This window comes from Macrotis lagotis, chromosome 3 (assembly GCF_037893015.1).
Source record: "Macrotis lagotis isolate mMagLag1 chromosome 3, bilby.v1.9.chrom.fasta, whole genome shotgun sequence".
Classification (NCBI taxonomy): Eukaryota; Metazoa; Chordata; class Mammalia; order Peramelemorphia; family Peramelidae; genus Macrotis; species Macrotis lagotis.
This window is the reverse complement of record NC_133660.1, coordinates 195,149,658-195,164,444: the sequence shown is the minus strand read 5'-3', so window position 1 is coordinate 195,164,444 and position 14,787 is coordinate 195,149,658. Positions and strand designations below refer to the sequence as shown.

The 14,787-nt window shown below is 38.4% G+C and overlaps 2 protein-coding genes across 4 annotated transcripts in view; one reads left to right on the top strand and one right to left on the bottom strand.

Annotated features, from left to right (window-relative positions):
- The window catches only part of DHX15 (DEAH-box helicase 15), a 74,676-nt gene extending 65,868 nt beyond the window's left edge, over nt 1-8,808 (bottom strand). The window contains exon 1 of the mRNA XM_074229696.1: nt 8,570-8,808. Within this exon, the coding sequence (XP_074085797.1) occupies nt 8,570-8,640 (71 nt within the window). The 5' untranslated portion in view covers nt 8,641-8,808. The remainder of the gene's footprint in view (nt 1-8,569) is intronic.
- LOC141518043 (uncharacterized) overlaps nt 8,284-14,787 on the top strand; it is a 37,228-nt gene continuing 30,724 nt past the window's right edge. Inside the window, exons 1-2 of one of the 3 annotated variants that reach the window (XM_074229698.1) lie at nt 8,284-9,900; nt 12,426-12,603. In XM_074229698.1, coding sequence (XP_074085799.1) covers nt 8,639-9,382 — 744 coding nt within the window. In that variant the 5' untranslated portion in view covers nt 8,284-8,638 and the 3' untranslated portion in view covers nt 9,383-9,900; nt 12,426-12,603. The remainder of the gene's footprint in view (nt 9,901-12,425; nt 12,604-14,787) is intronic. The other 2 variants (XR_012477065.1, XM_074229697.1) reach the window with 2 other exon arrangements.

Genomic DNA, 14,787 nt, shown 5'->3' with positions numbered 1-14,787 from the left:
TTCTGTTTCCATCAAATTTAGCTACTAAACAGAAAGGTGATTTCAGGATGCTATCTGACCTCCTAGATTATGAGTTTGAGTGACTGGCAAAGTGGCACTCTTGCCAGTAACAGAAAAGATGGCAAGAGGGGAAAATTGGAGGGAAAAGGCAATGAATTCAGTTTTGGACAAGCTGAATGGAAAATGTCTAGAATATCCAGATTGATATATTCAATAGATGGCTAGAGATGTGAGATTGAAGGTCAGTTGAGGAGTTAGGGATTAACAAGTGAATCTGAGAGTCTATTTGCAAAAAGAAAATTGAAACCATGGGAAGCTGAAGAGATCACTAAATAAAACAGAATATAGACAAGAAAAGAGGGTCCAGACAGAGAAATGGTAGATAAAGCTCTGGCAAGGCAAAGATGAAGAGGGTATCAACAGTATCAAAATCTCACTATCAGGCTGCAGATAGGTTAAGCAGGATGAGGACTGAAAAAAGGTCATTGGATTTGGCAACAGTATTTCCATACACTGGAAATAAGAGTTTCCATTGAATGATTAAATAAGAAAGAGATATCAAGGAAAGCAGAAGACAGAGATCATTAAGAACAAGTCAGTTTTGTTTGTTTTAAAGAAATAAGCTCAAAGAGCCGAAGGTCAAATAGTCCAGTAACTTTTTACAAACTTAACTTGATATTAGTAGCTGTACTATTAATATATAAAGATTTAATTAAATTATATGACAAAAAAATTACTGAGTACAAAATGCTTTCAAATATATATATATAACTAACCACAAAGCATCTAGTTATTTGATAAATATTAATAGAGGTACAAGATATTATTTTGTCCATAGACATGGGCTTGTTTTCTTTAATTACACTGAGGTTCTTAAAAAGAATCTCTTACAATAATTCTACACCCTTAAAGTCACGAACTACTGATACTGTCCAGCCCACATCACTTCATTTTAAAGATGAAGAAAACTGATGCTCAGAGAGGATAAGAGATTTGTTTAGGTTCAATTTCACAAAAGTAGCAGGGTTGGAGAGGCACTATGCTGCTGTGGAAAGAGCAATGGCTCTGAATGATTCTGAAGACTTGGGTTCAACCCTTACCAACTGAGTGAAACTGGACAAGTCACTTGAATATCCATGGATCCCAGTTTTCTCAACTAAAATATGAGGTGTTCGGATGGTGTCTGAGGTCCCCTCCAATTCTAGATTACCTTAAATTTTGCAGCCATTAAAAAAAAAACTTTCTCAGTTTGCATTATTAAAGTGATTTAAATAATAAGTAGCTAATGAATATACAGTGCTTTAAGGTTTGCAAAACACTTTACATATATTTTTTAATTTGGTCCCCTCAACTCAGACTATGACTTATTGATAGGCTATACAATCAATCAAAATAAAAATGTCATCTGATTCTTTCCTATAATGATAGGAACTCTGTATGCCAAAAGTGGTAAAGGAAAAGACAAATATAGATTTCCTAGCAAAAAATATCATCCAGCATCTACCCTTATATACCTTTGAAAAAGCAGGACAAAGAGAAGCAACCTTTTTGAATAACTGCAATCCCTCTTACTAGAATGAAGAATTTTTACTTCAAACAAAACAAACAACTTTGCTATAAAGATATATGTATTATATATATATGTATATATATATATGTATACATACAGATATAAAGAAACTCTGTTCTCAGGAGTTAAATGAAAAAAATATTTTAGGAACTTAAAAAAGAACACCTTCAGAAACCCACTTCTTTTCTACAAAGGACATCCCTACTATTTATTAATAATTTCAAGCATAAAAATGTTTATTTTCAAATCAAATCTAAAAGGAATCTTTTAGTCCTATGCTCTCATTTCATTTATTTTTAATAATAGCTATGATTTCTTATGTTTTTAATAAAATATTATTCCCAATATTACCTGTTAAAACAATTTTTTTTTAAAAATCAGGAGTGGTGGGGTAGTGGTTTTGGGTTTTGAGTTCCAAATTCTATCTTGCCCTGTGATGGTAAGCAATCCGATATTGGTTATACATGTGCAATTTTCACATTGGTCATTAGGTACAAAAAGACTGGAGGGAAAGGAGAGAAGAAGGGAGAAAAAAATCACTGTGTATTCATATAATATCAATTCTTTCTGTAGTGGTGGACGGCACACTTCATCTTGAGTCCTTTGACATTGTCATGAGCTAAGTCATTAACAATTCTTCATTGTACAATACTGTTATTACTAGGTATAATGTTCTCTTGGTTCTGCTTACTTCACTTTGCATTAGTTCATCTAACTTTCCAGATTTTTCTGAAATCATCCTGTTTGTCAGTACTTATAGCACATCCCATAAGAATTATATATCACTTGTTCAGTCATTCCCCAATTGATGAGCATCCCCTCAATTTCCAATGCTTAGCTACCACAAAAGAGATGCTATAAATATTTTTGAATAGTCCTCAACTCCTTAAAAAAATCTCTATTATCCTCTCATTTCAGAGATGAAGAAATCTAGTTGTGCTCGGTCTCATGAGCAGCAAAGTAGGAGAGCAAGGATTCAAACTGTGGACCTCTACTTTCAAATCCAGTGAGGATTCTTTTCTTTCAGTATTATTTCTCTAGAAAAGTACAAATAGGCACCTATCTACACGTGACATAATAGGACTTGTGGCAACCTTGGGACCGTTTAGTCCTATCCCTTCAGTTTACAAATAAGAAATCCAAGTCCCAATAAGACTGAACAATTTGTCTAAGGTTACATAATAGCAAAATTGTAAAAAACAGAAACAAACCAAAAACCTTAACTAATTTGAAATATCTATATCACCACAAAACAGCAGTAGTAGCCTATTTTGGTGGCTTAATTGTTACAAATAATGAAACTTAGCTCTCTGAGGTTCAAAAGAATTTGTAAATAAATGAATATCTAAAGAGCACTTTAAGATTAATGTGAATGTAATTAAGTCTGTATTATCTTTTTAAGATAGGAGAAAATTAGAAGTGTCCAAATTCAGGGATCATTTAAAAACTGTGTTTTTAATGTTTATAAAATGATTTACAAATATTACCATATTTCCCTATGTATAACAAGCTCCCATGTATAAGACACACCTTAATTTGGGGGCCCAAAATTTGGGAAAAAAAATTACATAAAGTTATTGAACAAGTTTTATCTATCATAAAATCCATCACTGTCAAAACTCCCATCCACTAGCTTGTCCTCATCTGTGTTTGATGACAAATCTATCTTAGGAAAGACTCTGACTGCTCTCCTGCCTGTGCTCTGGTCTGTGGTTGACCATAAGCACTTCCTGGGTAAGTGTGATGTGTGGATTCATGCTAAGTTCATTCCGTTTCAGAAACCTAAAGCACCAACTGTATCCTCCTTTGAAATTAGTCGCTTCTTTTTCATCAGTAATTCTTCTGGCTTCATGCTGAACCATCTTTGTGAACATAGGATTTCCAATTGCCCTTTGCTCTTCAAATCCATCTCTTCAATTCCTTCTCTACTCAGATCATTTAGTTGACTTTGCCTCTCAAAGCCTTCTTCTGCTGTGGTGTTTTCAGTAGCTTTCTTCTTCCTATAGCCAGTCTAGGATTGTTTTCTCAGCTGGAGGACCAAACTGATGTTCAGCAACACAATTTCCATTCATTTTTGCAAACTGGATTACTTTGAACTTGAATTCAGTACAAAAATCTTTTCTAAGTCATTGCTGGGCAGAATGTGGCAAAATGTAACCTAATATGTGAAACAATGAGTGCAAGACAACAAATATGAAAAGCGGGAAATGCAAGTAAAAAAATCTACAACAAGCACAAAAACTGCAAGAAATTCAAGAAAATCTACAACCACTGTACAAGACACTTTCAGTTTAGACCCCAAATTTTTTGGAAAAGGGTGTTTTATTTATGGGGAAAATATGGTATTTCATATGCTACCTCACAACAATACTGTGAGATAAGTACTACAAGACATTATATCCACTAAAATAAGTTGTGACTTGCTCATGGCAGAATATTGTTTAATTTAACTGGAAATGACTGAAATTGAAGTTTCATTTCAGAAACTGTATATCCAGTCCTAATAATACATTGAACACTCTGGCCAGTAAAAATTTTCCTTTCCCTTAAAAAAGAAATGGAAAGAGAAAGGAGCAGGATTTTTCAGGATTTTTACTGGTTAGTTTACACAAATTTCAGGGGTTGGAGAAAGGAACTTATTCAATTATCTGAAACTTAATCTAGACTAAAATTCAAGGGGGGGGGAGATAGCAATGACTTCCACATATAGTTAGGTGATGCAATGGATAAAGCACAAGTCCTGGAGTCAGGAGGACCCGAGTTCAAAACCAACCTCAGACACGTAATATTAACCTAGCTGTGTGACCTTGGGAAAGTCACTTAACCCCACTGTCTTTCAAAAACAAGAAAACAAAAAAAGAGGAAAATTCAAACACTTATTAAATATCACTACATACAGCACTGTACATGTGAAGAGCATCTGTTCTGACAGAGTTAATCAAAACTGACAGTGTAGTTTGAATTCTGTCCCACTGATCAAGCAATTACAGACAGCATAATTCCAAGTATAAAATATGATGAAACCTTTTAAATGTTCTTGCCATCTTTTACAGAACTATAGGTTTTCCCAAGTACTGTGTGATGAGAACTATAGAACTGAAAATTGGAACAATTTGTGTTTTACGTGCTTATACAGGTAGAATCAATATTATTTAAAGTCTTCTTAAATAATTTAAACTCTGATTTTAAGCTAAACACTATAACTCAGTTCATGTCATAAAACCTAAACTTTTAATATTGAATGCCAACAGTGATAAACTATACTTCATTAACATTCCTTGATTTCAAGAATGTTCTTTGGTTTGAAGTAGCACATTGCTGCAAAAATCTAACCCTTCTATTTAATTCCAAACTTATGTTCTTAGGATTTCTAAATAGATGGAAGTGAGAAGAGAAAAAGGGGGAGAAAAGGATATAACACATTGATTACTAGTAACTCTTGATGCGGGCACAGAAAGAAAAATATATTACCTCTATCTATTTAAAGCAGACTTGGAAGTGGCACTCCCAAGGCTGCCCTGCCAAGAATGAACCATTAAAAAGAAAAATTTACTCACCAACGGCCTACATTTAAAAAACAAAACCTGCAGACTTGCATTTAAGTCAATTAGCAATTATGAAAACTTCTTAAGCCCTCTCAGTGCCATAAAATGACAATTTACAAAAGTTGCCACTTCTCTGGAAAGATCCAAGGATGTAGATGTAAGTCGGGGACTTCAGAAATTGTCTAGACCAATTCCATGATTTTACATCATGAATGTAAAAGAAGTCTCAGAAAGGTTTAATGGTTGCCTCAGGAAATCCCTACCTGACTCTTCAGAAATACTATCTTAAATCAAAATCCAGTTAGAACGTTGAAGACAATCAGTTAAAGTAAATCAACAATAGAAAAATATTCAGTGAATAAGGTTAGGGGGAGAACTAAATTTGTAAAAAAAAAAAGTCCACAACAGAACTATCTTTCCTTCCAGTCACTGGGTTAGCAACCTGAAGTTATTCTCAACTCTTCATTCTCCCTTATTCCTCACATCTAATTGGTTGCCAGTCAATTTTTCCTCTAGAATATCTTTATTTGTTATCTCAATTAGCACGGTCACTATTCTTATTTAAACTCACCTGGACTATAACAAGAATCTCACTTGTCTGCTCATCTCCAGTCTCTACTTGCCATTGTTCACATTATTGGTCAGAGTACTATTTGATAAGCACAGGTTTCACACTTCTGTTTATGAAATCCCAGTTAGGCTACCTATTGCTTCTAAGGTACAATACAAACACCTGTTTGTCACCCTTCAAAATCTGCTTTCATTCTACCTATCCAATAAGTATATCATACATAACTCCTCTTCACACATTGTTACCTTCCAGTAAAAAAAAATTGGGTTCATATTCAAATATAATGTTGGTTGGTTTAGAGATCTAGAGCAGAGGCTACAAAGTCCAACCGGAGAAATGTGAGATTTGGGAAGGCTAAATGTCTCGATGGTGTTCACAATAACTGTAAAAGAGAAGATCTGAACCTAGGGCTTCTGACTTCAGAGCCAGAATTCTTTCCAATATCAGTTTCATCCTGTCTCCTACCTTCAGTGCCTTCGAGGAGACTGGTCTGGAATTCACTTCTTTCTAAGTTTCACTTCTGAAAATTCCTAGCTCTTTCCAAGTTCAAGTGCCAGCTCCTTACAAAAGTTTCCTGACATCCCTCACTCTCAAAATTATGGCATTTAACATTCGATATTACATATTTATCTATGTGTACTTGATATTTCCTTTCATAGAATGTTAACACCTTGAGGGAAAGATTGATTTTCTATTTGTAGCTATTGTGTCTAGTACAGAGTAGGTGCTTTCAAACTTACTAATTGTCCAATATCACTCAGGTTAAAAATTAGGAGCGGATACAGGATTCAAATTCAGGTCTTCTGATTTTAAACCCAATGTTTCCTGACTGCATCAATCCTTAAGCTATTTTCTGCTGCATTATATATAACTTAACCATGAGTTATATCATCATTTTATAAAGATGAAATCTTTGAAAGATAGGTAGAATAAATCAACCTAAGTATTCTATAGCTGAGCCTGAGAGCTGAAACTTAAACTTTTACATCTACATACACAACTTAACTCAAAGTAAGTCTAACTACCTAATAATTATAAATATGAAGATATTTGTCTTGAAGGACTACCTTAACCAAACACGATGTAGCTACCTGGACATGAGACATTACTGTACAGATGCACCAACCACCTCACTTGAGAAAGAGCATTTAAAAGATAAAGTGAATTTAACATTTCCTCTAACATAAACCCAGTCTTAATAAATGTTAGTTTCAGTTTCTTAAAACACTCCAACAGTATTTGGTTTCTCCCCCAAAGGAGACAAAGCCACTTCCATCCCTAGGGATGACAAAAGCAGTCTATTCTGCTTCAAAAAATTAAAGAACCTAGTGTTCTCTCCTTCATTGGGCTACTGTAGATAACTTTTAATTTCAGGACTAGAGGATATAGGCCTCCAGGAAACAAACTTTTCAGAAATGAAAAAAAACCAAATACATATCAATTTAGTCTTAAGTTGTGAAACTTCTTGAAAGATAGTGAAATGTGAAATTCTATTTTTAATAGTCAAAAGCTAGGTAACAAAATTTTTTTGCTTTATTCTACACACTTTGATACCAGAGAAATCACAATTCACTTTCTATCTGCCTGGAGTGAACTCAAGATTGAATGTTTAAGGAAAAAAAAAGGTATAATTTATCTTAAACTAGTATAAATTTGGTGAAATGACTAATTGGGAGCAATCAGCTTTGGCATTTATAGGATCACAGAATTAAAAGCTGAAGTGACCTTATAGAACAAAACCATTATTTTAAAACTGAGGAAATCGACTCTAGTGATTTGTCCGAAGTCAGAGATAAGTAAAGTTGTGGGGATGAGAATGGGTACAAATAGCAATAACCTGGGATGCACAATATTACTCATTCCACAGTTTTTTCCCCTATTATGTGCAAGATTACTGGAATGAGCTTTAAGAAGATTTGTATCTTCTCCAAGATACAAGAGAAAACAATGTAAATGTGTTCCTAGGAATTTGACCTGCAAAAATTTTGCCTTTCAAATAGACGGCTTTAATTGATTCAAAAATCATAGAAAAAGATTTAAGATTCAATTAAGTGTATGGCCTCAGAGTCCAGGTTACAAAGATGAGGTTTCAGGACTCCAGATCTCAAAAATACTCTGAGTGTGAGTTAGAAGACGCAGGAAGAGAAAACAATGTGAGTAAATGTGTTCCTAGGAATTTGACTTGCAAAAATTTTGCCTTTCAAATAGACGGCTTTATTTATTCAAAAATGATAGGAAAAAAAAAAAGAAAGACGCTTGAAGACTCAATTAAGTGTATGGCCTCAGAGTCCAGGTTGCAAAGCTGAGGTTTCCTGACTCCAGATCTCCAGATAGTCTGGGTGTGAGCCGGAGGAGCGGTGGATCCCGTGGGCGCCGCTGCCACCCCGGGGGCCAGGGGGTGGCCAGGGCGGCCGAAGCAGCCGCGCAGGGGCGGAAGCTGCCCTCCGGTAGTGTCCACTTTAAAGGCTGTGAATGGATGCGGGCCCGCACCCGCCGGCCCCCACGCTGGGCCAGACAGCACGCGCGCGCCCTCCCCCACGACCGATGCCCGTCGCGCCCCCCCGTGGCACCCTCCCCGTCCCGGGCCGGGCCCGCACGCCTCCTCTCCCGGCCCGGGGAGGGCGGGCGGCGGGGCCCGGGCCTGCCGGAACTTCCCCACCGGGAGGCCGGAGGCCCGGCCACGAGGCCCCGCGCCAGGCCTTGCCCCCGCAGCTCGCAGGCCCGGGGAGGGCGCGCTGCCCCCGCGTGGGGCCCTCCGGCCTCCGGGCCCGGATCGGGCCTGGCGTTGGCGCCGCCGCCCGCCCGAGTCCCGGGAGCGGCAGCCCCGGCCTCCGACACCAACAAAGCCCGGCGCTGCCCCCCGCCCGGGCCGGCCGCGCTTACCCATCGGTCCCCGCACGCTTCTTGCCGGAGGGGTAATCCTCCCCTAGGTCCAACCGGTGCCGCTTGGACATGGTGGCGCTGACCCGGCGGCGATGGAGGAAGGGACTGAGCGAGGCGAGAGAGGGGACTCGACGAGGGGCGGCCGGCGGCGACGGGGACAAGGGCGATCCTCGGCTCGGGGGGCCCCCCCCACCTACAACAGCCTCCGCCGTGCGGCCAGGACCAGAAGGTAAAATGGCGGCGGCGGCAAGGACCGGGCCTGCGCGCGCGCCCCCGCCGCGTGCGTGCGTGCCCTGGTGCGCGCGCGCGCCGCGCCGCTCCTCGCCGTTTCCCTCTCGCTCATTCGTCCGTCCGTCCCCCCCCCCCACCCCCGTCCGGCTCCTCCCGCCTTTTGCTGAGGAAGAGGAGAGGGGGGAGGGGCAAGACATCCCCCCGCCCTCCAGGCTGGTCGGGATGGGGCACGTAACGCGAAAAGGCTGCCGGGAAGATTCCCTCGGTGTCACCTCCACCCTCGGCCTGGGAGAAGCGGCGGGAGAGGCCGGGCCGGGCCGGGCCGAGCCCCACGTGCGGTGGCCAGTCGGGCCGCGGGGAGGGCCTGGGCCGCCCGGGACACACTCACCCGCTACATTGTTGCCAGCTGGAAGGGCCTGGGAAAGGAGCCCGGCTCCAGTGCCTGGACTTCACCCCGGAGATGCCCAGCCGCAGCATCAGAATCTCCCATGCTGCCGGCCACTAAATCAAGCAGTTAGTAGTGGGCGAGGGGCCCACTCACACCTGAACCAGAAGATCCCCACACGATTTCTGACAAAATAGCCATCCAGGTCTTCTAAGACTTCCAGCGAGGGGGAAACTCATTCCCTCCAGCGGCAACTCCAGCTCATTTTTAATAAAAGGACATGATCAGACACTTCCTACAAGAAAATAATCATATATTTGTCAATAAGAATGAATAAATGCTCCAAATCCCTATTGATAAATAAGAGACAACTTCACAAGCAGCAAATCAAAGTTGACAAAAGAGGTGTGCGGAAAACGGGCCATACTGATACACAGCCGGTGGAGCTATGAATTGGTCCACCCATTCCGGATTGTAGTGATTACAGTGTCCATATCCTTTAAAAACTATTCGCTGAGAAATGTCCCCAAAGGGTCAAAGATAGAAAATCTCCGCATATATCCAAAATGTGTCAACCTAACTACAAAAAAAAAACAATTAGAAACAAAGTAGTTATCTGCTGGTTGAGAAATAAATTGTGGTGCTGTAGCAACAGTTGATATAAAGAATACAGAGGAAACTTTGGAAGCTTTTAAGTCAACTGATGGAGAATGAAGTAAGCAGAACCAAGGAAAGAATGTACACGAATTGAAATAGCTAGATGGTCTAGAGGATAGAGATTCAGGAAAAATGTAAATACACATCTTTTCTGAGACCCTATTAGCTGTGTGACCCCGGCCAATTACTTCAAAGCCTCAGTTTTCTTAGCTATAAAATGGGAATAATAATAAATATCTCAGATGTGAGGATCAAGTGAATATATGTAAATTTTTTGCAAAAACTTTACAGTTATAATTGTATGTAGCTTTAATTATTACTATAGCAATATAAATGAGAAGAACCTTAGAAAAAAAAATTGAAAGTGAATGCTGTGTAATGCCACCACCGGTGGGAGGATAGAGATTAAGTTAAACTCACCAAAAAGTGATAAGAAACTATCCCCTTCACTGGAGAGTTGGTTAGAATATAGGAAAGGGATATTAATTACTTGATCAATTAAGCCTTTGTTAAGTGCTTAATCTGTTCAAAGCACTATGGTGAATGCCAGAGATGCAAAGAAAAAGCAAAAAACAAAAATAGTTCTTATCTCAAGGAGTTTAAATTTCAAATATATTCTATATATTCAGACTTATTTAATGTGTTGATTTTGGAGAACTGTTTTTTTTTAACAAAAGATGATTTTCTGAGTAGGAGAGGAGAGAGGGATAAGTTTAGAAATGAAGGTGATCTAAAAATAAAAGATAAGTTTAAAATATAAATCAGTTTTTAAAAGGGAAGAGATGTTGGAATGGAGCTTTAGACTAGGAAATAAGATATAAAGTACAAAATCATTTAGGTGATGGCTAGGTGAGTATATAGAGCACTGGCCCTGGAGTCAGGAGTACTTGAGTTCAAATCCGACCTCAGACACTTAATAATTACCTAGCTGTGTGGCCTTGGGCAAGCCACTTAACCCCATTTGCCTTGCAAAATAACCTTTAAAAAATCATTCATAAAAGCACAAATAAAGCCAATATGAATTTTAAAAGAAAAAACTTGAGACAGTAAGACAGTTTTATATCTCAAGATTGTTTATAACAAAAGTTTACAAGAAAAACTATGATAACCCCCAACAAGTTCCATCAGATTAGTCCCAGATTTGAACTATTCTCTACTCTGAAGAACATCAAAATAAAATGAAAAAGAGCACTTTCGTCTAGCTTTTACATAAGAATTGTATGAAACTGTGAAATACTTTACAGAAATATAAATTATTTAAGTATTTTCCTGATCTTTCAGTCTATTAATCCTGTCAAAAAAGGAAATAAAGTTAGTATTCCATGACCTGTTCTTGATGAAGCCATGCAGGTTGTTCTCTTTTCTTGAATTCTGCCCCAAAGGAATTACTAAGTGTTTCTACTGCTATTCTTTCTACATTACAGCTTCTCTCTATGTTATCTTGCATGGCTGATATATGCTGATTTTTCTCCCACTCTTTTCACTTTAAAGGATTTTAGAAAGAATATCATTAGTGTAATTCTGTTTACCTGGTCTGAAGGCCAAATATGATACATCTCACTCCTCTCATAAGGTATTTGGACTCTTGACTAATGACCTCATATCAATCAGATTTGCCTTTATAAGGGACTATTTACTTTAAAGGTATAATAACAAATATACAGGTATACTCTCCAACAGGTAGAAGATGATTCCCCACCCTGCTTTTCACCACTTCATATACTAGGGTGGGGAAGGAGATTAGATTCATAGCTTAGTTCAGTTCCTATAAAGAACAGTCTCCAAGTCCAAACCTGTTTCATCTTCAAGTATCAGTCATCCTGGCTTCTCAGATTTTCTTTACCAGGCTGACTAGCTATAACATCTCACATGGATTCCTGGATCCAAGGTAACTATTGTTAGAACACTTACACTAATAAGGATCACCACTAGCACCTGAAACTAAGAAGGACATGATTTGGACAGAGATCTCAGGTCTCTTGCTATATAATCATTAGAAAGAAGCTACACCCATTCACCTGGTAGGAAAACACAGGATGCAGAGTGCTTCCTTGTTAGGAAATCTGGGTATGACCAGGACAAACCCTTTACATTAGCAATTTGGGGACACAAAGCGAGCTTCACAAAGTATGCCTTCAAATTAGGCTTCTTTGTTGTGTGTGTATGGAGGGGGGGGGCAGGGATGGAAGGTGGAGAAAAACTCCAGGAGAAAAGATTCTATGATGGTAGACACTTTAGCACACTGAAAACTCCACCTTGGAGAATGCTGGATTGGAAATAAGGTTGGGAGTAGAGCAGTAAACTAGTCATTTGATGGTTTTCTATTTTAACTTCATTCATAGATATTAAACTCAGCTGTTTTTATGCTGCTGAGTTCATACAAGTACTATCAGTTCCTTTTAAATTTGTGGTTTGATCATTCCTATTTATAGCTTTCCTGGAATCAAAAACTGTATGACCACCTGTCAAGGATGCTGCATAGGTGACTCCTATTTATGTATGCTTTTAGACTAGATCACTTCTAAGGTCCCTGTCAAGTCTGGAATTCTATGATTTTTTTGAACAAACTTTCTTTTGTTCTAGATGGAAAAGTGCAAATAGTGCTAAGGAAGGACAGTGGCACCCTATAGTCTAAGAATCCATAGAAGACATTCAAATTGGAGGGAACACAATTTTGAGAGCAAGGAGGGATTGATTTTCAAGATATCTGAAAGATGATGTTTGTCATTCATCCTCCAAGAAGACCATGACATCAGGGGAGGTGATTATGAAAAGCACTTGAATTACATTTGGATGGGGGGGGTGCTGTGCTAAGTTACCAGCCTCACTTTTTCCTCCAGAACCATCTGGGTTCAGTGGCTAGATATGAAGCAGGATGACTGGAGATGACCCTGGATGTATGGCAATCAGGGTTAAGTAACTTGCCCAAGGTCACTCAGCATGTAAGAATTAAGTGTCTGAGCCTGGATTTGAACTCCTATCCTCCTAACTCCAAGGCCAGTTCTCTATTCACTGCTACCCTTATCCGATAGAAAGGAGAATGCCAAGTAGGGGGAGGGAAAATTCTTACCAAGAATAGATAACTAAGAAAAATATCAGTGACTGTTGACCTACATGCATCCTTTTCCACCTCTTCAAAATCTTCCTTAAGCATAATCTTTGAGGGTACGATACCATGATAATGTATGTTATTCTAGTAGGTAATATGCTAAAGCCTATTTGTGCCTACCCTAAGAATAATCTATATATGAGTATCCTTGATGAAATTATGAGAAGTGAGCAGGCAGATTATCTTTTTACAATTGCACAGTTGATCTAAAGATTCTACTTTTAGTCAAAATTCTACTACTGTTTGTTGAGTATTGTTTAAAAAAAACATAATCCTATAGAGTAAAATATTGGTTTAAAAGCTTTCCTCCACCAGGGTTTGTACTCCCTTACATCTATTAAAATCACATAGAATTTCTTGAAAAATGTGACAAAAGAAATAACTTTGTTTCTAAACCTTATGATTACTAATAATCACCAATAAAATAAGGAGACATATTTAGTAAATGTATTTGCCACTGTCATGGTATATACCCAGTGTATAATCCAAATGGTAGAGGATGATTAAGTCTCCTATGTTTTCTTCATAGCGTCAAACCCCAGCACTTTGCTGAGGTTCCTATGTAAGATCCATGATCAAAAGAATTCAGACCAAGTCTCCCCGCAGGAAAGACCAAGTGACTGGTGAATGTTTATTATCCAAGCTCTAGTATACATTTGTATGGATAACCTTAGAGCAATGTTTTGAGTTCATATCATGGACAGACACTATATATGGATGATATCTGAATTGGACCCAGAATTGAACAGGAGGAGGACAGCATGTTTGATCACATTTGGGAAACTGCTTTTAATGATCCCCAAGTTTTTCACCTGAAATACAAATTCCCCTTTTAAAATATTACTGCTTTTCGAGTGTTGCTTTATGATTACAATTCATGAAATATCAAGATTTCTAAAGAATTAAAGTTGAGGGTCTCCCAAAGGACAACAGAGAAGTGCATGGTGAATAAGCTACAACCTATTACCAACTTAGAATCAATGAAGAAGTTCAGGAGAAACAACATTGATGTATGACCGAAAAGAATATAAATAGATCAGGTAGTAAGAGGCAAAGATAACAATTCATGAACAGCCCAAATGCACTTATAATATCCACAAAATGTCAAAAGATATATATGATGATTGCCAGGATCCTCTCAAGTATCTGCAAAAGGACATGAACAAGAGTGTCAGAAGACGAGAAGGCATGGTCAATTTGCATTCTATACTGTTGGAAAGAATAATCATGCTGATGAGATCACAGATCTATTTAAGTATTTCAGTTGCTATTTTATTTTCTCATGCATAGTATTTTTGTACTTTGGGTGAATCCATGATTTTGCCAGGGTGGGGTCTTTGCTCTCACTTATATAGATCACAAACCTTTCACAACTTCTCATCCTGATCAATTCTTACCTATATCTTTTTCACAAATATTCAACCTGTTTTTTTCAGACTTTCTAAGTATCTTGGATATAGTCATATAATGTGTGGGCTGCTCTTCTATTGCCTCTCTAGTTTATTATTTTATTACTCTCACAACTTCTTCTAGATACATTCCATACTTGAATTTATAACTGGATCTTAGAAGTTATCTAAAGTTAAGTTATCTAAAGCTATCCTTTTTGAGATGAAGAACTAAGAACCAGAGAATTGAAATAAATATAATATTTATATGATATTAAGAACCACATACCAGATCAGGCTAAGTGCTTTATAATTATAATTTTATTTGATTTTCTCAACAACTCTGGCAAGTACAGGCCAGTAGAGAATACTTTATTTTACAGATAGGAAAACTGAGTTAAATACAAGTTAAGTGGCAGCTAGTAAGTGTCTGAGGCTGAATTTGAAC